Source organism: Trichechus manatus, unplaced genomic scaffold (assembly GCF_000243295.1).
Source record: "Trichechus manatus latirostris isolate Lorelei unplaced genomic scaffold, TriManLat1.0 scaffold00041, whole genome shotgun sequence".
Lineage (NCBI taxonomy): Eukaryota > Metazoa > Chordata > Mammalia > Sirenia > Trichechidae > Trichechus > Trichechus manatus.
This window is the reverse complement of record NW_004443977.1, coordinates 17,060,431-17,083,488: the sequence shown is the minus strand read 5'-3', so window position 1 is coordinate 17,083,488 and position 23,058 is coordinate 17,060,431. Positions and strand designations below refer to the sequence as shown.

General features: G+C 37.0%; 1 protein-coding gene across 1 annotated transcript in view; it reads left to right on the top strand.

Moving 5' to 3' along the window:
• Positions 1-228: 228 nt before the first annotated feature.
• LOC101346824 (putative serine protease K12H4.7) overlaps positions 229-23,058 on the top strand; it is a 76,253-nt gene continuing 53,423 nt past the window's right edge. The window contains exons 1-4 of the mRNA XM_012555544.2: positions 229-564; positions 11,419-11,603; positions 13,454-13,689; positions 14,943-15,078. Of these exons, the coding sequence (XP_012410998.2) occupies positions 229-564; positions 11,419-11,603; positions 13,454-13,689; positions 14,943-15,078 (893 nt within the window). The remainder of the gene's footprint in view (positions 565-11,418; positions 11,604-13,453; positions 13,690-14,942; positions 15,079-23,058) is intronic.

The window sequence follows — 23,058 nt, the reverse complement described above, 5'->3', positions numbered from 1 at the left end:
AGGCCAGAAAGCAAATACAAGAAAATCATTCAAAAGAGGATGAATTTCCCAGCCTCTCCCACTCTTATCCTGGGCTCCCATGTTTGGTGGTTCATGCAGTCCTGGTAATCAGGATCCCATGATTTCCACTCAAGCAGGTGGAGTAGAAAGCCACTACCAGGCATCTTTTCCCCGTCCTTTTTGACCTTTTGTACTCAAATGTCCACATAGTCTCAGGAGGTAGGGCAGATGGTGACACTTAAGTTTCTAGGTGGAGATAACGTCATGCAGCCCCAGGGGCTGAGATCCAGTACTGATGCCTGTCAGTCTGGCACCAGGGTGGGGACAATTTCAGTAGAAATAGCCCAAACTGTGGAAACTGCTTCCCACAAGACAACCATGGCCCGATCTCTTGAGTGGTTGCAGCTGTCCCTGCTGCTGCTGCTCTTCTGTTCCTGTGCTCAGAGTTTCCTCCAGAGACAAACTCGGGGTAATGTAACGAGGAAAGAGAATGGTGCTACTCCTGACTGGTTTTTGCAAAAGCTCGACCATTTTAGCAAAAAGAAGTTGACATCGTGGACACAGGTAAAACCTAATGACCTTGGAAGGTGGTTACAGGTAGGGGATAGTGTGAGCTTGAGGAGTAGTGAGGGTGCTGCAGAGGTTCTGGGATGTATATAAGAGATGGGGAGTGTTTTGAGTCCTTGGGTATTGCAATGGTTAAGCACTGAACTATTAACTGCAAGGTTGGTGGTTCAAACCCAGCCAAAGGCATATCAGAAGAAGCCCTGCCAATCTGCTTCTGAAAGGTCACATTCTTGAAAACCTCATGGAGCACAATTCTACTCTGACACTCGTGGATTCACCATGAGTCAGAATCGAGTGCATGACAACTAATTTTTGTTTTTTTGTTTTTAACTGTGTGCTAGAAATTGTACAAATTATTTTACATCATCTTGTGCTTTTTAATACATTTTTTACATTTTTTATTTTAAATATAAATACATATACACATATAGATGTATAGAGACAACCACGAGTTTGCTTCTTGTGTTTAACAGCTGGAACCATTTTATCATAGTTACTCCCATCTCTTCTATGATTCTTCTACTATATGGGCCTTGAAAGGGTTGCTTGTGGTCACTTGGTCAAAGCCCAAATAGTATCAGATGAGCAAGCAAGCGAAAACCCAGAGAGGGCAGCTACAAAGACCAATTACGACGTGTTTCTTCTTTTATTTACCTTGTTTCATTTTATTTTTGGCTTTGAGGAAATAAAATTTATTTTCTCTCAGTTCTGCAGGATATTTTTTTCCATTACCACCCCAGATACACTGAATCAGAATCTACATTTTAACAAGACCCCGCTGATAGTTATGTAAATAAATTTTGAGAACCACTACTCTACTACTGATTCTCAGAATTGGCCCCTCAACAGCAGTGTTAGCATCTTAGGACAGTTGTTAGAAACGTAAATTATCAGCAGGGGTTCAAACCAGAATGAAGAGATTCAAAGCCCTGTAGTTCTGTAGGCTAAAAATCCAAATCCGAGTTCAGCCATGTAGATTCCTTCCATTAGCCTCTGTCTTGGTTTCTAGTATCTGCCAGCAATCCTTGGCATTCCTTGGCTTTCTTTGGCTTTCCTTGGCACCTGTCATTACCGTGAATGTGTGTCTCTATGTCTACTCTGCTATTTGTATAAGTCAGAAGTGCTTAGGTATAGGGACCACCGGCCTGTACTATGACATTGTTAGCATAACAAATGAAAGCCCCTCTCTCCAAACAGGATCATATTTACAAGTTACTAGGATTATGATTTCAATATACATTTCAGGGGACATAATTCAAACCATCACAACTCCTAAGACAACTCCATAATTAGGGAAGGCAAGTATTGCTATTCCTGGAAGGCAAATGAGAATATAAAGAGGCTAAAAGATGTGCTCATGATCTGTCTACAGCAAATAAGTGGAAGAACTGAGTTTAGAATCCCAGTCATTTGACTCTTGACCCTATGCTCTTTCCATTCTGTCCAAACATAAAATTTTATAAAATATTTGCATTATTTGGGTATCAGATATTGGAGAGCTTAGAGCTCCATGTAAAGGAATTTTGACCACATCCAGGAAACAACATGGAGCAAGTGGAAGGTTTTGTGCAATGCAAAGCCATGTTAAAGTCAATGCCAGAGGGACACAACGTGGCATGTGTAGGATATGTTAGTGGAATAGACATCTTGGGACATAAGCCACTGACCAGGGCTTCAATCCTGACCTTGGTTTAAATAAATAGTCTTAGTTTATTTATAATTCAAGTTTCTTATTATTTTTTATTCTCATGTTAGTGTTAATATTTACTTTTACTTTTGTCTTGAATTTAATTTTATTCATAATCTCAGACATGCATAGAGCTCATGAGTGTTAATTTCTTCTGTTTATGTGGATTTTTATCTTTTGTTTAATACTTTATCCAACTGAAATATAAAACCAGTAAAAAGTCTGTTGCCTTTAAGTAAATTCCAACTCATAGCGCCCCATCAGACAGAGTGGAAATGCCCCATAAGATTTCCAAGCAGTGGCTGGTGGATTCAAATTGCCTACCTTTTGGTTAGCAGCTGAACACTTAACCACTGTGCCGTAAATTCTACGCAATTTTGTATCCTATCTCTCAAACTAGTCCTCTATATATTAATTGACAACATTTACTTTTGCTTCATAAACTTAATAGTAATTTATACGGGCCTTGACACCCTTTCATGAGTCCTGGGTGGCACAAATGGTTAAGCACTCTGCTACTAGCTGAAAGGTTGGTGGTTCGAACCCACCCAGAGGTACCTCTTTAGAAAGGTCTAAGATCTGCTTTGGAAAGATCATAGCTTTGAAAACCGTATGAAGTACAGTTCTACTCAGCAACTGTGGGGTTGCCATGAATCAGAATTGACTTGATGGAAACTAATTTGCTTTTTGGTTTCAGGCTATTTCACTTAGCTAACATACCATTCTTCTCTGAAACATTCAGTTTGGAGGGGTATTTTAAGTTATTTTTTGTTTGGTTTGATTTCACAGTCCCATATATATATGTATATAATAAACTAGTTGCTACAACAATAAGATTGGTAATATTCAGTTCTGTTTTTTGCAGGAGTTGGTGAGGAAGACTACTTCAGAGATAATGGCAAATTCTTTCATATAGAGATATGTAATTCCTGAAATGTCTCTTTTTATTATCATCATGGTAGAAACTGTTGATGCCCAACATCTAGATCTATTAATTCACTGGGAGGTTGCAGAGTGACAATATCCTAACTTTACCATTCTTCATTTATTAGCTTGAAAAACGAGTATAAAAGAGACTTCCCATCATCTCTTATTTGGTTATATGGTGACATGATTTGTATTGGAAAGACAGTATAAATGCTTCACTTATTCCTTTTATTTTCCTGATTTTAAAAGGACATAAAGGATAATAGATTTAGAATATTACACATTCACTCCTATTCTTTCCCTCATCTTATACAGCAGTCTGAAAATAATAATACCAACACTGTCACCAAAAATATAATTACTGAAAGATTTTTAAAATATCTCTTTGCAGTCTATTTATTCACAATTTTGATTCCACTGAAGATGTAAAGTCATATTCCTAACTTTCCAGTCACTCAGAATTGTTCCTCTATGTGTAATTATAAGACAAATCAGATACTATTTGTGTGTATTTGTTCCATTTCATTCTTTCTTTTTTTTTTTTGTACTTCAGGTGAAGGTTTACTGAACAAATAGTTTCTCATCAAACAGTACTACACATACTGTTTTATGACATTGGTTAACAACCCCACGACGTGTCAACCCTCTCCGTTCTCGACATTTTTTTTTTTTTTCGGTGAAAATATACATAGCCAAAGATACATCATTTCAAAAATTTCTACATGCACAGTTCAGTGACATCGACTATGCTCTTTCAATTTTGCTGCTATTCTCACTTCAGATGAAGGTTTACAGAACAAAATAGTTTCTCATTAAACAGTTACTACACGTGTTGCCATATGACAATGGTTAACAACCCCACTACACTGTCCTTACTCAAACTTGGGTTGCCTATCACCAGCCTTCCTGTCCCCTTGTGCCTTCTAGTCCTTGTCCATGGACTGCTGTGACTCATTAGTCATGTCTTATTTTATGGGGTGTGCAGTCCCCGGCTGAAAGGTGAACCTTGGAAGTGACTTCACCACTGAGCTAAAAGGGTGTCTGGGGACCATACTCTCGGGGTCTCTCCAGTCTCCTTTAGGCCAGTAAATCTTGTCTTTTTGTGTGTGTATGTTAGAATTTTGTGCTACTTCCTTCTCCAGCTCTGTCCCAACCCACTGTTCTGATCCCAGTCAGAGCAGTCAGTGGTGGTAGCCAGGCACCATCTAGCTGTACTGGACTCAGTCTGGTGGAGGCCTTGGTAGCTGTGGTCCATTAGTCCCTTCAACTAATCTTTTCCTTGTATCCTGTTCTCTTCATTCTCCCTTGCTGCCTAAGGGGTGAGACCAGTGGAGTATCTTCGATGGCTGCTAACAGGCTTTTATGACCCCAGATGATACTCACCAAGGTAGAATGTAGAACATTGTCTTTATAAACTGTCTTATGCCGATTGAGCTAGATGTTCCCCGAGACTATGGTACCCAAGCCCTCCACCCAGCAATTCAGTCTCTCAGGGAGTTTGGATGTGTCTATGGAGCTTCCATGACCTTTCCTTGGTTTCCCCCATGTAGTGTACTGTCTCACCCTTCACCAAAGATGCTACTTATCTGTTGCCTATTTAGTATTCCCCCCCACCCCTCCCATCCCTGGTAACCAACAAAGATTGTTACTTTCTGTGTGTAAACTTTTTCATGGGTATTTACACTAGAGGTCTCATGCAATATTTGTCCTTTGTGATTGACTTATTTCACTTGGTATAACATTCTCCAGTTTCATCCATTTAATGAGATGCTGCACTGATTTATCGTTGCTCTTTTCATTGCACAGTACTCCGCTGTGTGTATATACCATAGTTTGTTTACCCATTCATCTGTTGATGGGCATCTAGGTTGTTTCCATCTTTTTGCTCTTGTGAACAATGCTGCCATGAACATAGGTGTTCATATGTATATTCAGTGATGACTCTTATTTCTCTAGGATATATTCCTAGGAGTGGGATTGCTGTATAGTATGGCATTTCTATTTCTAGCTTTCTAAGGAAGAGCCATATCATTTTCCAAAATGGCTGTATCATTTTGCATTCCCACCAGCAGTGCATAAGAGTTCCAATCTCCCTACAGCCCCTCCAGCGTTTGTTATTTCCAGTGTTTTTGATTCGTGCCAGTAATGCTGGGGTGAGATGGTATATCATTTTGGTTTTATTTACATTTCTCTTATGGCTAGTGTTCGTGAGCATTTCCTCATGTGTCTGTTGGCCACTTGAATGTCTTCTTTGGTGAAGTGTCTGTTCATTTCCTTTGCCCATTTTTTAATTGGATTGTCTTTTGTTGTACAGGTGTTGGGTTTTCTTGTAGATTATGGAGATTAGAACTTCATCTGACTTGTACTGTCTAAAATTTTTTTTCCCAGTCTGTAGGTTCTCTTTTTACTTTTTTGGTGAAGTCTTTTGAAGAGCATAGGTGTTTGATTTTTGGAAGATCCCAGTTATCTAGCTTATCTTCTGGGGTTTGTGTGTTGATGATTATGGTTTGTATCCTGTTAATGCCGTGTATTAGGGCTGGTAGTGTTGGTCCTATTTTTTCTTCTATGAACTTTATAGTTTTTGGCTTTATATTTATGTCTTTGTTCCATTTTGAATTAGTTTTTGTATATGATGTGAGGTATGGGTCCTGTTTCATTTTTTTGCAGATGGATATCCAGTTTTGCCAGCACCATTTGTTAAAAAGACTGTCTTTTCCCCTTTTGATGGACTTTGGGCCGTTGTCAAAGATCAGGTGAACTTAGGTGGATGGATTTACATGTGGGTTCTCAGTTCTGTTCCATTGGTCAACGTATCTGTCGTTGTACCAGTACCAGGCTGTTTTGACTATTCTGAGGTCAGGTAGTGTGAGTACTCTAACTTTATTCTTCTTCTTCAGTACTGTTTTACTTATTCGGGGCTTCTTTCTTTTCCATATAAAGTTAATGACTAGTTTTTCCATCTCTTTGAAGAATGTTGTTGGTATTTGGATCGGGATTGCCTTGTATTTGTAAATTGCTTTGGGTAGAATTGTCATTTTCACAATGTTGAGTCTACCTATCTATGAGCATGGTATGTTTTTCCATTTATGTAGATCCCTTTGGGTTTCTTGCAGTAGTATTTTGTAGTTTTCTTTGTATAGGTCTTTTACGTCCCTGGGTAGATTTATTCCTAAGTATTTAATTTTTTAGGGGCTATTATAAATGGTATTGTTTTCCTGATTTCCTTTTGATCATTCTCCTTATTGTTGTATAGGAATCCAACTGATTTTTGTATTTTATCTTATATCCTGGTACTCTGCTGAATCTTTCTATTAGTTCCAGTAGATATCTAGTGTAATCTTTAGGGTTTTCTATGTATAGTATCATATCATCCCCAAACAAGGGCTGTTTAACTTCTTCAGTACCAATTTGAATATTGTTTATTTCTTTTTCTTGCCTTAATGCTCTAGCTACAACTTCTAGCACAATGTTAAATATGAGGGGTGAAAAAGGACATCCTTGTCTTGTTCCTCTTCCCAAGGGGAATGTTTCAGCCTCTCTTCATTAAGAATGATGTTGGCTGCTGGTTTTGCATAGATGTCCTATATTATGTTGAGAAATTTCCCTTGTACACCTATTTTATAGAGAGTTTTTATCAGGAATGAGTGTTGGACTTTGTGAAATGCCTTTTCTACATCAATTGAGATGATCATGTGATTCTTTTCTTTCCTTTTACTTATGTAGTAAGTTATATTGATTGATTTTCTAATGTTGAACCATTCTTGCGTACCTGGTATGAATCCTACATGGTCGTGGTGTATTATTTATTTGATATGATGCTGAATTCTATTGGCTAGAATTTTGTTGAGAAGTTTTGGATGTATATTCATGATAGCTATTGGTCTGTAATTATCTTTTTTTGTGGCATCTTTGCCTGGTTTTGGTATCAGTGTTATGCTGGCTTCATAGAGTGAATTTGGAAGTGTTGCTTCCTTTTCTGTGCTCCGAAATAGCTTGAGTAGTACTGGTACAAACTCTTCTCTGAATGTTTTGTAGAATTCTCCAGTGAAGTCATCTGAACCAGGGCTTTTTTTTGGTTGGGAAGTTTTTTTGTTTTTTGTTTTTTGTTTTATTACATTTTCAATCTCTTCTCTTGTTATGGATCTGTTCAGATTTTCAACATCACTTTGTTGTAGTTTGGTTAGGTAGGATGTTTCTAGAAATTTATCCATTTCCTCTATGTTTTCAAATTTGTTGGAGTATAGTTTTTCATAATATTCTGTTATGATCTTTTTTATTTCAGTTGGGTCTGTTGTAATGTCACCCATTTCATTTCTTATTTGGGATATTTGCATCGTCTCCTGTTTTACTTTTGTCAGTCTGGCCAGTAGTTTGTCAATTTCGTTGATCCTTTCAAAGAACCAACTTTTGGTTTTGTTGATTCTTTCTATTGTTTTTCTATTCTCTATTTCATTTATTTCTGCTCTGATGTTTATTATTTCCTTTCTTCTGGTGGCTATGGGCTTTTTCTGCTGTTCTCTTTCTATTTGTTTCAGTTGTGTAGTTAATGTTTTGATTTTGTCCCTTTCTTCTTTTCTGATGTGTGTATCTATTGTTGTAAATTGTCCTCTGAGGACGGCCTTTGCTGTGTCCCAAATGTTTTGGTATGATGTGTTTTCATTCTCGTTTGCTTCTAGGAATTTTTTGATTCCATCTCTAATTTCTTCTATTACCTGTTGATGTGTAAGCAGGGTGTTATTCAGTTTCCATGTAATTGATTTTTTTTCCTTGCTCTTTCTGTTGTTAATTTCTACCTTGATGGCATTGTGGTTAGAGAAGATACTTTGTATTATCTCATCATTTTGGATCTTGTTGAGGATTGCTCTGTGGCATAAATTGTGGTCTATTCTGGAGAACGTTTCATGTGCATTGGAAAAGAATGTGTACTTGGCAGCGGTTGGATGGAGTGTTCTATATATGTCTATGAGGTCTAGTTGGCTGATTGTGCCCTTTAGATCTTCTGTATCTTTGCTGAGTTTCTTTCTAGATGTTCTGTCCTTTACTGAGAGTGGTGTGTTGAAGTCTCCTACTATTAATTGGGAACTGTCAGTTACTCTTTTCATTGTTGTTAGAGTTTGTTTTATTTATTTTGCAGCCTGTCATTGGGTGCGTAGGTGTTTATTATGGTTATGTCTTCCTGATGGATCATCCCCTTAATCATTATGTCGTGTCCTTCTTTGTCTTTTATGGTGGATATTGTTTTAAAGTCTATTTTATCTGAGATTAGTATTGCCACTCCTGCGCTTTGTTAGAAGTTGTTACCTTGATATATATTTTTTCCAGCCTTTGATTTTTAATAAATTCATGTCTTTGTTTCTAAGGTGTGTCTCTTGTAGACAGCATATAGATGGATCCTGTTTTTTTATCCATTCTGTCAGTCTCCATCTCTTTATGGGTGAATTGAGTCCATTTCATTCAGTGTAATTATTGATAGATGTGGGTTTATTGCTGGCATTTTTTAGCACTTTTTTTGTGGTCCTAATATTTTCTTTGTTCTTCTTACTCTCCTCTGCTGAATTTCTTTTGTTTCTGGATTATTTTTTCATTTCTTTTGTTTTTGTAGGTTTTATTTTTACTGAGACTTTATGTTTTTCCTCTTTATTTTTATGTTTGTTAACTTTCTTTGTGGTTACTGTGAAATTTACCCTTATCTTTCTAAGTTTGAAGCAGTCTATTATTACTTGGTATTGTCTTGCCTTCCTCTCCATTAGAAGGTTCTATACCTACACCGTTTCTTCCCTCTTCCTTTGTATTATTCTAAAAAACTATATTTTATGAAATTCACTTTTGTCTAATGACTACCTAAAATATTTACATGGTTCCAAAGTCCAATCTACAAAACAAGATAGTGCAATAAACTCATTTTGATGGGTTATATTGTTATTCTTGGTGCTTCTCCCTAACACAAATAAAAGATGAAGCCCTTTGTCTCTTTGTACTATAAGTTATCACCTTCTCTCCTTTACTTTCCTATTTTTGCTATTGATATTATAGCCTTATGTTTATTTTTTATTTGTTTAATTTATTTTCTTTATTTTGTTGTTTTTTTTGAGAATATACACAGCCAAACATATAGCAATTCAACAGTTTCTACATGAACAATTCAGTGACTTCTATTCCACCGTTTGCAATTTGCAAATATTCTTACCATACTTTTCTGAGTTGTTCCTTCCCCAAAAACAGAAAATCATTACCCCCTAAGTTTCCTATCTATTCTTTGGAGTTGCTGTTGTCAATTTCATCACATTTATATAGATCTTAAAAGAGCACAATGCTCAAGGCAGACATTCTTTACTACATAAGCTAAACTATCCTTTGGTCTTAAGAAGACTTGAGGGGATATTTTTGATTTAAGGTTTAAGGATTATCACAGGGCATTAGTTTCATGGGTTCATCCAGCCTCCATGACTCCATAAAGTCTGGATTCCATGAGAATTTGAAAATCTGTTCTACATTTTCCACCTTTGATCAGAATATAGTAACTTTCATATTTTGTAACATTTCTTTCTATTCAATAACCATAACTTCAAGGTTGTTTTAGGCCTAGTCTTATACTTAAATACATTAATTTTCACTCCCACTCCCTTTGTAACAATAACTTCTTAAAAAAGGGTTTATTAGAATCATATCCTGGGAATTTTAATACGTGTGTGATGTCTGAATAGCTAGGTATATAATTCTTGGTTGTCAGTTTTCTTCCCAGAATTCATATGCATTGATAAACTCTCATCTAGCATTTCATGTTGCTATGCAGCAGATTGAGTCCAGCCAAATATATAACTCCTTATGTGGGACTTTTTGCCTCAGTGCCTGAAGAATCCTTTCTTTTTCTTTGAAGTAAATATAATTTCCTGAGTCACATCTTGGTGTTGATGAGTTGATATCATTGATATCATTATTGCTATGGAATGATCTCCAAGATATGATATTATGTGAAAATAGCAGAGTGGCACCTTATCTAAGAAAGTCAAAATATATATATACTAGAAAACCAAACCCATTGCCATTGAGTTTATTCTGACTCATAGTGATCCTACAGGACAGGGTAGAACTGTCCCATAGAGTTTCCAAAGTCTGGCGGGTGAATTAGAACTGCTGACCTTTTTGGTTAGCAGCTGAACTCTTAACCACTGGGCCACCAGGGCTTCCATATATATACAAAAAGTAATGAAAGAATAAATTAGTAAACATGGTTACATATAACGAAAAGAAGTTACATGGTTTATGAAATAGAAATGATTCTAGCCTTCTCTGATTGTACTTTGTTTTGCATATTTTCATTTGGAGCTATGTAAATGTTTCTAGTAAAACCGTTAAAAGTTGAAAATAAAAGGAAGGAAATGAAACTCATTTTCTATTAAGTCTGTGGCTTAACCAGAGGGAATTCTTTCAAGTGAATAGAAAGTTCAGTACTTTGACTTTATGTTTCTTGGGTGATAAATTCTAAGGACACACATACACAATTGTAAAGAAATCAAGGTTTTCGATAATCATACTATCAGTCTTAATATTGTTGCTGTTGTTGTTTTGGGTGACATCCAGTTGATTGCAACTCACAACTACAGAGTACAACTGTCTTGTATGATGTCCTAGACTGTAATCTTTACTGGAACAGATCACCAAATCTTTTCTCCCACACAGCCTCGGTGGGTTCAAACGCTAAAGTTTCAGTTAGCAGCCAAGCTCTTAACCATTGTGCCACCAGGTCTCCTTTTAATACTGGTATTATTATGCTCATGAGTGTATTACTCTATATTATTAGTATAAAACAAATAAATATTTATGCTAATGTAGTTAGGAACCCAAACCTTATGGGTTAAAAAAAAGCCACAAATATAAAATCAAAGAAGAATCTCACATTCTAAATTTGAATTTGAAATATTAACATGAAATGTAAACAAATAGTAATGATAGTTACACATTGTGAGTGTGATTTATACCACTGGGTTGTAAACTTGAAAATGACTGAAATGACCAGTTTGATATTGTGTCTATTTTACCACCGAAAGCAAAAAATAAAATTTGTCCAATGTGTAGTCACAGTGGCTTGAGTAATGTCACTGCTTTAGACGGGTTCTCAGGTCCATGACCCAAATCTCACACATGAAAAAGTGCTGCCACCCAGTTACCAGAAACCCACAAACAAATCACAAGGCCTGGTAAGTTAGTGACTTACAAGAATATTTTTACATTTACAGACGTTTTATGTCAATAAGGACTTCTACAAACCTGGTGGCCCAGTATTTCTAATGATCGAAGGGCGGAGGCCTGCCAGTATGCAATGGATAAATAAAAATTATACCTGGATTACATATGCTAAAAGACTGGGCGCCCTCTGCTTTCTTCTGGAACATAGATTTTATGGAAGCAGCCTGCCAACAGCGTAAGTCTAAGCTTTCCCTTTTTGTGATTGTTCACATTGCTGTTTTTATTCTCTCGCTCTTTTTCATTTTGGCTTTATTAGTCTATATATGTTCCACTTTCAGTAAGCTGAATATTTGAAGAATTAAATGATAACGAAGAAAAAAAATAAAACTGTGCCTGGAGGTTAGGGCTAGGAACAACTTTTCTGATAAAAAGATTCATATGAAATTTCTTTTGAATAAAATATATTCCTCGTGTTATATAATTTTTTATTAAAACATTGTATTTTCCTGTATGTGGTAAGCAATATGGTGTATCTATTACTTTTTTTTTTCCTACTCCAATAGTATTTTAAACCATGAAAATTACCCTCTCCTTTAAAGCAAGGGTCACACTTTTGTTAAAACAACTCACGTAAGGTAACTGGATGTCATATTAAATTTTAGGCTGCAGTAGCAGAGAAAGAAGCAAGAATATGAGACAGATTTTTGTTTCGATATCTTATTCTTGCCACTTACTATTTTAGTTCCATCCCCCAGTGGAAAGATGTATTTTCAGCTTGCTTGCTTAAAATTATAAACTGTTTATTATGTGAAGTCAAGTATATAGAACGAAGTTTTAAAAATGCCTCTAAGGTTATGAAAAATCTCATTTAATGTCATAGTCATTTATTCTCATTACAATGAGAAGTAAGGATTGCTTTTTACAGCTCTGCAAATGTGGTTAGTGTCAGTGAAGTGACCCCTTCATTACATGAATCATAATTCTTGGTACCATTTATCATGAGAGACTAGTAATTATATAACTATTTAATTATTAATTAATCACTAATCTAGCTGTCTGGCTGTGACTCCATAAAAGTGATTTTAAATTCAATGACACTTACCGTTTGGTAGTGAGGTGACTCTCCAATAATTTCAACAGTTCTACATTTCTTCTTTAGAAACTTTAGTTTCTGTGTGTATGTGTGTTAATGATGCTATGATAATGTATAAATAGTTTGAAGTCTGGGCTTTCTTTATTAATCTCTCTAAGGAATTAAATTGCTGTTCAAGAATGGAATAACTTTTATTACAGCATATAATTACAGCAAATACCTTGTTTGATATCCAGATTAACTTCGTGTGGTGCATCCCAGTAAAAGAGTTTTAGAAAGAACCCACAAGATAAAAAGGTCTTTGAGTAATTTGGGGGAGAATCTAAGGATATGAGAATCTGCCCTAAAATTTGCTGTTAGAAAGTAGGGGGAATTCTATGATTAGATATTTCAATAAATCTCATCTACATTTTTCCGATTACATCCCATTGGAAACAATTAAATTACTGACAGTTTAGCCCATTCAAAAATGGCTCCTCTCTGAGTCAGGATAATAATTTGAAAGTTGTGATTCACTTCAGGGTTTGGAAGAAAGACACCATATGGGTGGTGAAAGGCACGTGAAGGTCCTTCGAAGTGGTGACAAGGGAATGACATAATTAAAATGAGACATATACTAGCAATTATTGCTACTTCCTGCATTTACGCATCACTATCACTCAAATTGGAAATCTTGGTGGCCTAGTGGTTAAGAGCTACCGCTTCTAACCAAAAGGTCGGCAGTTCGAGTCCACCAGGGGCTCCTTGGAAACCTTATGAGGCAGTTCGACTCTGTCCTACAGGTTGGCTGAGTCAGAATCGACTCCACGGCAATGGGTTTGGTTTTAGTTTGGGTATCACTCAAATTATGCTAATGACATTTTCAAGTTGGATCTGTAATAGACACTCCACATCCTTTCAAAATATGCCTTTTCACTTTATAGACAGGCTAATGTTAAACAACATATTTTCTACTTTAATTGTCACAGAGTGTGTTTATGCTTTAATTTTAGAGATCTGAGGACTCCGAACCTCCGCCGCTACCTCAGCAGCAGGCAAGCCGTGGCTGACATTGCTGAATTCCGAACTAAGGTTGCACAGGAAATGAGGCTCACTGGAAATAAGTGGGTTTTATTTGGCGGCGGTTATGGCGGCTCCCTGGCAGTGTGGTCTAAAATAAAACACCCTAACCTGTTCGCTGCAGTAGTGAGCAGCAGTGCACCGGTCCAAGCAAAAGCTGATTTTTATGGTGAGTATGTCTATATGCGGAGCCCTGGTGGTGACGTGGTTAGAGCTCAGGCTGTTAACCAGAAGATCGGCATTTCGAATCCACCAGCTGCTCCTTGGAAACCCTATGGGGCAGTCCTACTCTGGCCTAAAGGATTGCTATGAGTGGAAGTAGATTTGATGGCAACTGATTTGGTTTTTATGGTGTATATATGTGTATACGGAGCCCTGGTGGTGTAGTGGTTAAGCACTTGGCTGCTAACCAAAAGGTCAGCATTTGGAATCCAACAGCTGCTCCTTGTAAATCTTATGTGGCAGTTCTACTCTGTCCTGGATGGTCACTATGCGTCAGAAGTGACTTGACGGCATTTTTTTTTATGTGTATACATGCCTATATATATATATATATATATATATATATATATATATAAAATAATGATAAAAGTATCTATAAGCCAGTGATTACCTTAACAAAAGTGGACCCATAACACAGATGCACCCAACTTGCCTTGAGTCTGTCTCCCTCCGCATATGGTAAAGTTCTATGAAAGATTCTCACGACATCCACAGTTGGCATTTGGTATCCATATCTAAGCTGTATGATTGCTGATAGCTTCTTAATGGGTGGAAGTGATATGATAAATCTTAGCTGTTGATTTGGTAGTGAAAATATTCATAATTTGGCTATTTCCTAAAAGTAAAGCTATTTTTGTAGGACAAAAATTTCCTATTTTGAAGTTGCTTATCAATTTTCCTTCCTACTACCTGTGACTGTCCGTACGTCTTCCCATTAAATGAATGAAGTATAAGAGTTCTCCTTACTTAAGTTTTTCTTGAAAAAACAAAAACAATCCCCCCTCATCCCAAAGAAAATGATATACATTCTGGTTAAATTTTCTTTTAATATTTAAACTTTTCAAAGGTAAATAAGTATTCCATCATCATTCCATTTCATATTTCTGTAGTTTTGATAGAATCTTATCAAGTCCAATAAATCTGAAAGCTGTAAAATTGAGGCATGTCTCTCCCTACCTGCTTTAAATATTAAAACCATGTTCCAGTTCATGACTAGATCAGGATTTTCAGAGCATGGTTATAAGTTTCTGTTTACTAGTGACTTTTATTGGCAATCTGGCAAAATCCTTTAATTTTACAGTTTTTAACTGTCAAAAAACAGAGGGAATTGAAAACTTGAAATAATTACATTTTATAAAGGTTACAATTAAACTATACTAATTGCAGTGATTTCTTTTTTTTTTTTTTTCATATTCTTAGAGTACTTTGATGAAACTTACAAGGCTCTAGCCGCTCATAACAGGGAATGCCTAAAAGCAGTGAAAGAGGCTTATGGTCTCGTTGGGGCGATGCTGTTACTTCCAGATTACCACAGGAAGCTTAAATTCGATTACAAGTAAGTGGATTGGTTTTTGTGTTTGAGTGTCTGTACCTAAATATAGAGTAGTATTAATTTACACCATTAATGTCATTTCCTTACATTTAGGTTGCTTACCTGGGAAGAAAGGGATATTTTGAACAGTTTGGTTCCTTTTGAGTATTGTTTATATTAGCAACTTCTAGATCATATAAGAGGGGTGTCTAGGATGTTTGTGGATGTATTTAAGTCTGGTGGGAGTGTCGATTAGAGGGCAGGAAAGAGTGGGCCCCACCCTTGGGGTCCTAGGGCAGTCAAGGGACACGCTTACACATTTGCCCCCAGAGAAAAGGGGTCAACCAAAGAGGAGGGGAGGCCCTGAGGACATATCTTGCAATTTCCATGAACCAAAGAATAGTGAAGTTTTCCACAGGGTTTTAACTATTAAAACATAGCGTGATATTGGAGCATTTCAGGAACTGAACAAAATTATTTTTATATTTAGATTTTGTCCTGAAGTTGAATAAGGAAGTCTTTGTTGTTTAAGATCTAGTCTAGAGATTTCCGTGCTGCAGTGGAAGTTCTGTTTTGAAAGTAGTAGAGTCTCCAAAAAAGTGAAGTTGGGAAGAGAAGATAAGCTATTAATAAAGGATAAGAAATGATGATATTGGTCTTTACCTAGAAGAATGGAACAATATATGCAGTGGGAAACAGGTATCCAAAAGTATCATGTTTTATTCTTAATGGCACTTACGCTACAAGAGAAAAAAGGAGATAGTGACAGCCTAAACAGTAATATCATACCAGGCCAAATATTACAGAATGATAGAGGGGAAGTTCTGGAATCATCAGAAAATTTGCTGGGAAGAAACACAATTTTGCTTGAATTTCTTATATTAACCATGTTGTTGCTGTTATCTGCCGTTTATTCATGTGGACCCTGTGTCCAATCAAAGGAAGTGCTTATAGGTCCTGTGCCATCCCCATGATCAATGCAAATTGGACAGTTGTGATCCATACAGTTTTCATAACCATACTCACCATCTTTTGCCTCCCAGCTACTAAATCCTGATGATGAATCAATTCAGGAGCAAGGGTGCCATCCCTTAAATTTCCTGTTTGTGGATGATAAAGATCATCTGAGTTAGCAGTCAAATCAAAAACTTTTATGTTTCTGCAGATTTGCTGTTGTTGTTGTTTTTAGTTGTCTTCCAGTTGATTCCAACTCATGTTGACCGCTTGCTTGCAGAGCATAACTGATCTATAGGGTTTTCAAGGCTGTGACTGTAAGTTTGTTACTGAACCCTAGAAGATGGGTCCTTGTCCATTGTGCTCAGACTTACCAGTTATCTAGACACCAGTCTTTGAGAAAGAGAAAGTAACTTTGTTGAAATGCACACAGCAAGGTTCCAGGAGGAAGTTCCTCAGATCCAGCTTCCTGAGCTATAGGGAAGCAGGGCTTTTATGTGATTTGGTCAGCAAGAGGATGGACACACAGGCGTACTGGGGAGGGAACATTCTAGAAGGTGGGCAGGAAATAGGAGTTGACTTGGTTCTTGTCAGACCTCTTGCTTCAGAATAGGATCCGGGTGCCGATTTTCCTTCTGATTCACCTGTTGTTGTGTCCTCTGGTGAAGTCAATTAGTGGTCACAACTGGCCCTTCTGCTCATGGGGGTGGGCCAAATCAGGCTTGGGCTATTTTAAGGACTAATGGAAATTTACTGGCATTTGCAGGTTCAGGTTACACGTTCATCAAATAATTTTGGCCTCTCAGTCATGGTACTATATTGATATTGATTCTAATGAGATGGAAACACCGGCTTTCATCCCTACTTGCTCTGTTCTCTTCCATGAAGATCAATCTCAAATGTCCAACTTTTTCCATAACAAGACAGGAGAAAATAAAGTAAGGGTGTCTTAGTGATCTAGTGCTGGTAACAGAAATATCACAAGTGGTTGGCTTTAACAAATAGAAATTTATTCTCTCTCCATCGCGGAGGTTAGAAGTCCAAATTCAGTGTGCCATCTCTAGAGGAACGCTTTCTCTTTCTTTGTTAGCTCTTGAGGAAGGTCCTTATGTCCTTTCAACATCTGTGGGCTTTATGTTCCTTGGAGATCTCCATGTATCCTGGCGTCAATCTTCCCCTGGGTCTAGGATGCTCTCAGCACAGGGAACCCAGGTCCGAAGGAGGAACTCTGTTCCTGGATCTTCTCTCTTGGTGGTAGGAGATTCCCCTCTCTGCTTGATTGTTTAAACTCTTTTATATGTCAAAAGAGATTGATTCAAGATACAAGTTAATCCTGCCTCATTAACGTAACTGCCTGTAATCCTGCCTTATTAGCATCACGGATTTTAAAAACCCATTGTCATCAAGTTGATTCCAACTCACAGTGACCCTGTAGGACAGAGTAAAACTTCCCTATAGAGCTTCCAAGAAGCAGCGGGTGGATTTGAACTACTGAACTTTTGATTAGCAGCCGGCTCTTAACCACAACGTTTAGGATTTATTAAAGATAGGACAATTACATCGGATCACAAAATGGAGTATAATTATATGATACTGAGAATCAGGCATAGCCAAGTTGACATATATTTTGAAGTGGTCATAACTGAATCCATAACAAAAATGTTAAAAGAAATCCAAAACCTTTAATGGGAGACAGTGTCAACACACACAATCTGCCAATGGAAATTTGAGACGTTTGTTTCCTTTAAATCAAAATCATTCAAATTGTATTATGTATTAATTTTAAATGTTCTTTTAGGAAGACATTCTTCAAACTTCATCATATATATATTTTACATTCAGACTGAAGAGTTAATCCAGGGTACTTTTGCTACTACATATTCTCATATTTATTTAAATCATTAATAGATAACTTTTTCAAGACTTTTCCATTTGCTTCACTTTTTTGTTGATGTTCTTCGAGGGCATCAGTCCAGTATACAAATCTCCTGGGAGACTCAGCATGTTTGCTCCACACAAATCTAATCAGCTGTCTCGTGTGAACCAAAACTTTCAGGGAGGGTACAGCCTGCTGCATCCAGGATGCCCCTGATGTGCAGGCCCACACTAGGGACACAGCTGCCATGTCCTTGTTTGCTTCCCTGCCCAGGTTCCAAGACTCATCACCCTGCGACTCAGTAGGTCTCCCTGCCTCCAAATTCTTCAGGTGGTCAGGCTGTGACATTCCACCTGCCCCCACCCCCCACACCATTGTGCCAAGGGCAGAATGGAAGGACCAGAACTCTCTTGGCTTCCAAGATCAGAGCTCCAAAAGTTAGATCCTCCTGCCTATTCACCCCTACCCCACCCCCTACCTGAGCTGAGATCTGATTTGGGCTTAGTTTACCTTCAAAGCACACTGAGAAACTCTGGACCAGGGCTCAGAAAAGTGGGATATAGACCTGCTATGTTCGTATGACTTAAACAGCTGAAGCCCTTTGATCAGAAATGTTTCTGAATCCTTCTGTGGAACTCAATGAAACTTTCTTCATTTTTCTCCTCATCATTTCTGCTCTCTCCTTTTACTTCCTTCTCCTTTGCCAGCCTTACATCCATTCTGGCTATAATAAAATATTCAGGAGATCCTTGACATACTAAGGCAGCAGTTCTGATCCCTACATAGAATTTGAACTCTAGGATGTTTTCTCAAAACACAGAGCTCAGCAGCCCCCTCCCACCACAGACCTATTGGATGGTTGTTTCTGTTTGTCAGTGCTGTGAAGTTGGTTCTTTATTGACATTATGTACAGTAGAACAAAACACTGTTTGCTCCTCTGGCAGTCCAAGGTATATTCAATACTCTTTGCCAACACAATACTTCAAAGTTATCAGTTCTTCTTTGGTCTTGCTTATTCAGTAGTTGAGAACTGAATAAAGGAAATTGATTCAAGAGGAATGCGTTCCCTGGAAAGGGAAGACATAAATGTCAAGTTAATACAATGAAGGCAAAACTAACTTCACCAGAGAAAGGATGGCTGGTAAGAGGCTATGTTGGATCTTATCTCCTCACTGTGGAAACTGGCATATAGAATTTTTTTTCTTTTATATATTTTCTCTTTGTAGTATTTTTGTCTTTTTTCTCCTTTCATCACTTTCCTTCTCTTCGTGGGTGGAGTGGGGAGACAAAATAGATGTCAGATTGAAGATGACTGGGCTGTGCTGGGCAGGACTGGGGAACACCATGAAAACAGGAAGCTGAAGATTTCAGACATAGTGACAAGCCCTGATACTCCAACTTGTGCACCAAAACCCCTGGCTGGCATCACAGAGGAGCTTTTGAGGTGCATGACATCTGTTCTCAAAGCTGTGGACACTATTGTTATGTAAGCAAAGTACTTCTCAGCAACCTCACTCCTTCCATCATTCCAAAATCCTTTGACTCTTAAATACATGCACTTGCCAAAGTTCTCTCCCTCCACTGCTGTCCCTGTCTTCTAATTTCCAAAGAAAAACTTTCTCACTGAGACATAATTACTGCTAAGACATAAAACCTTGGTTGGACAGTTGGTCATTGGTTACTTTTTTCATCAAGGAGGTATTACATATGATCAGTGTTGGTATGCAAAAATGTTCCCAAACTTTGATATCTTAATGTAAATGAATAAATTAAACTATTTTAGAGTCTCGATTACATAGTTATCAACGGTTAAAGTGACAACTTATATGTGTATGTCTGCACACATACATTTTCATTAATAAATTTCATGGAGGTGAATACTTCTGAGAGAAGGTCCAAAATAATCAGAACAATCATAAATTGCCAGAAGCTACTCAGAGAGCCCCCAGGCTACACCCATAATTTAAGAGATTGATTCCAGAAAACAGAAAGGTTGGGTGATTTTGCTCAAAATCATAGAAGAATCATCAGGACTAGAATACAACTGAGGTATCGGGCTTTCAGTGTAGTTGTATTTCTAAAATGCTGTTGGAATTTGGATCAAGATTTCATTGTATCCGTAGATCACATTGGGTAGAATTGACATTTTTCACAAAGTTGAATCTTCCTATCCATGGGCAAGGTATGTTTTTCCATTTCTGCAGGTTTCTTTTGGTTTCTTGCAGTAGTGTCTTATAATTTTCATTCTATAGGTCTTTTATATCTCTGGTTAGATTTATTCCTAAGTATTTTATCTTCTTGGGGGCTACTGTATATGCTATTGATTTGGTGATTTCCTCTTCCAAGTTCTCTTTGTTGGTGTGTAGGTATCCAAGTGATTTTTGTATGTTTATCTTGCATCCTGATACTTTGCTGAAATCTTCTATTAGTTCCAGTAGTTTTCTTATGGCTCTCTTGGGGTTTTCTGTGTATAAGATCATATCATCTGTAAATAGAGCTACTTTGACTTCTTTCCAGCCAATCTGGATGCCCTTTATTTCTTTCTCTAGCCTAATTGCTCTGGCTAGGACCTCCAGCTTAATGTTGAATAGGAATGTTGATAAAGGGCATCCTTGTCTGGTTCCCTTTCGCAAGAGGGATGCTTTCAATATCTCTCCATTTAGGATGATGTTGGCTGTTGGCTTTGTATAAATGCCCTTAATTGTGTTGATGAATTTCCCTTCTATTCCTATTTTGTTAAGAGTTTTTATCATGAATGGATGTTGGACTTTGTCAAAAGCCTTTTCTGCATCGATTGATAAGATCATGTGTTTCTTGTCTTTTGTTTTATTAATGTGATGGATTGCATTGATTGTTTTTCTAATGTTGACCCATCCCTGCATAGCTGGTATAAATCTTACTTGATCATGGTAAATTATTTTTTGATATGATGCTGAATTCTATTTGCTCGAATTTTTTGAAGATTTTTGTGTCAGTGTTCTTGAGGGATATTGTTCTGTAATTTTCGTGTGTGTGTGTGTGTGTGTGTGTGTGTGTGTTTGTTGTCTTTACCTGGTTTTTGTATCAGGGTTATGCTGGCTTCATAGAATGAGTTTGGGAGTATTCCATCATTTTCTTTGCTCTGAAATACATTTAGTAGTAGTGGTGTTAACTCTTCTCAGAAAGTTTGCTAGAATTCTGCAGTGAAGCCATCTGGCCCAGGGCTTTTTTTTTTTTTTCCTTGTGATTTTTTAAATTACCTTTTCAATCTCTTCTTTTGTTATAGGTTTATTTAATTATTCTACCTCTGTTTTTGTTAGTTTATGTAGGTAGTGAGTTTCTAGAAATTTGTCCATTTCCTCTAGGTTCTCAAATTTGAGTACAATTTTTCATAGTTTTCTCTTATGAGTCTTTTAATTTCAGTTGGGTCTGTTGTGATATCACCCATCTCATTTCTTATATGGGTTATTTCCTTCCTCTCCTGTTTTTCTTTTGTCAGTTTGGCCAATGGTTTATCAATTTTGTTAATCTTTTCAGAGAACCAGATTTTGGTCTTGTTAACTCTTTTAACTGTTTTTCTATTCTCTGTTTCTTTTAATTCTGTTCTAATTCTTATTGTTTTCTTTCTTCTGGCCCCCGAGGGCTTCTATTACTGCTCTCTTTCTACTTGTTCGAGTTTTAGGGTTAATGTTTTGATTTTGGCCCTTTCTTCTTTTTGGATGTGTGCATTTATTCCTATAAACTGACCTCTGCACCACTTTTGCTGTGTCCCAAAGGTTTTTGTAGGATGTGTTTTCATTGTCATTTTATTCTGTGAACTTCTTTATTCCATCCTGAACTTCTTCTGTGACCCAGTACTTTTTGAGTGAGGTGTTGTTCAGTTTCATCTGTTTGATGTTTTTTCCTCGCTTTTTCTGTTATTGATTTCTACTTCTGTGGCTTTATGGTCAGAAAAGACGCTTTGTAATATTTCAGTGTTTGGATTCTGTTAAGGCTTGCTTTATGGCCTAATATGTGGTCTATTCTGGAGAATGTTCCATGTGCGTTGGAAAAGAAAGTATGCTTAGTTGCTGTTGTGGTGCAGTGTTCGGTATATGTCTATGAGATCAAGTTGACTGATTGTAGCATTTAGCTCTTCGGTGTCTTTGTTGAGCTTCTTTCTGGATGTTCTGTCTTTCACCAAAAGTGGTGTGTTGAAGTCTCCTACTACTGTGTGGAGCTGTCTATCTCTCTTTTCAGTTCTTTTAGAGTTCGTTTTATGTATTTTGGAGCCCTGTTGTTTGGTGTGTAAGTATTTATTATAGTTATGTCTTCCTGGTGTATTGACCCTTTAATCATTATCTAGTGTCCTTCCTTATCCTTTGTGATGGATTTTACTTTAAAGTCTATTTTGTCAGAGATTAATATTGACACTCCTGCTCTTTTTTGATTATTTGCTTGATATAATTTTTTCATCCTTTGATTTTTAGTTTGTTTGTGTCTTTAAGTCTAAGGTGTGTCTGTTGTAGGCAGCATATAGACGGATGTTGTTTTTTATCCATTCTACCACTCTCTGGCTCTTTATTGGTGCATTTAGTCCATTTGCATTCAGTATAATTATGGAGAAGTATGCATTTAGGGCTGTCATTTTAATGTCTTTTATGTGTGTTGTTGACAGTTTCTTTGTTCCACTTAATTTTCTCTACTGAGTCGTTTTTTCTTTATGTATTTTCTTCTCATCTTTTTCATTGTTGTTGATTTTGTATTTGCTGAGTCTTTATATTTTTCTAGATTTTATTTTGATGTGTGGGATTGTTAGTTTCCTTTGAGGTCACCTTAATATTTACTCCTGTTTATCTAAGTTTAAACCAGTCTTTTATTTCTTTGTATTGTCTTGACTTACTCTCCATATGAAAAATCTATGTCTACATTTTTTTTTAATATTTTATTGTACTTCAGGTGAAGGCTTACAGAACTAATAGTTTCTCATGAATCAGTAGTACACATGTTGTTTTATGACATTGGTCAACAACCCCACAACATATCAACCCTCTAACTTCTCAATCTTTTTTTTTTTTTGGTGAAAATACACATAGCCAAAGATACACTGTTTCAAAAATTTCTACACACACAGTTCAGTGACATTGACTGTGCTCTTCCAGTTGTGCTGTTATTCTCACTTAAGATGAAGGCTTACAGAACAAAATAGTTTCTCA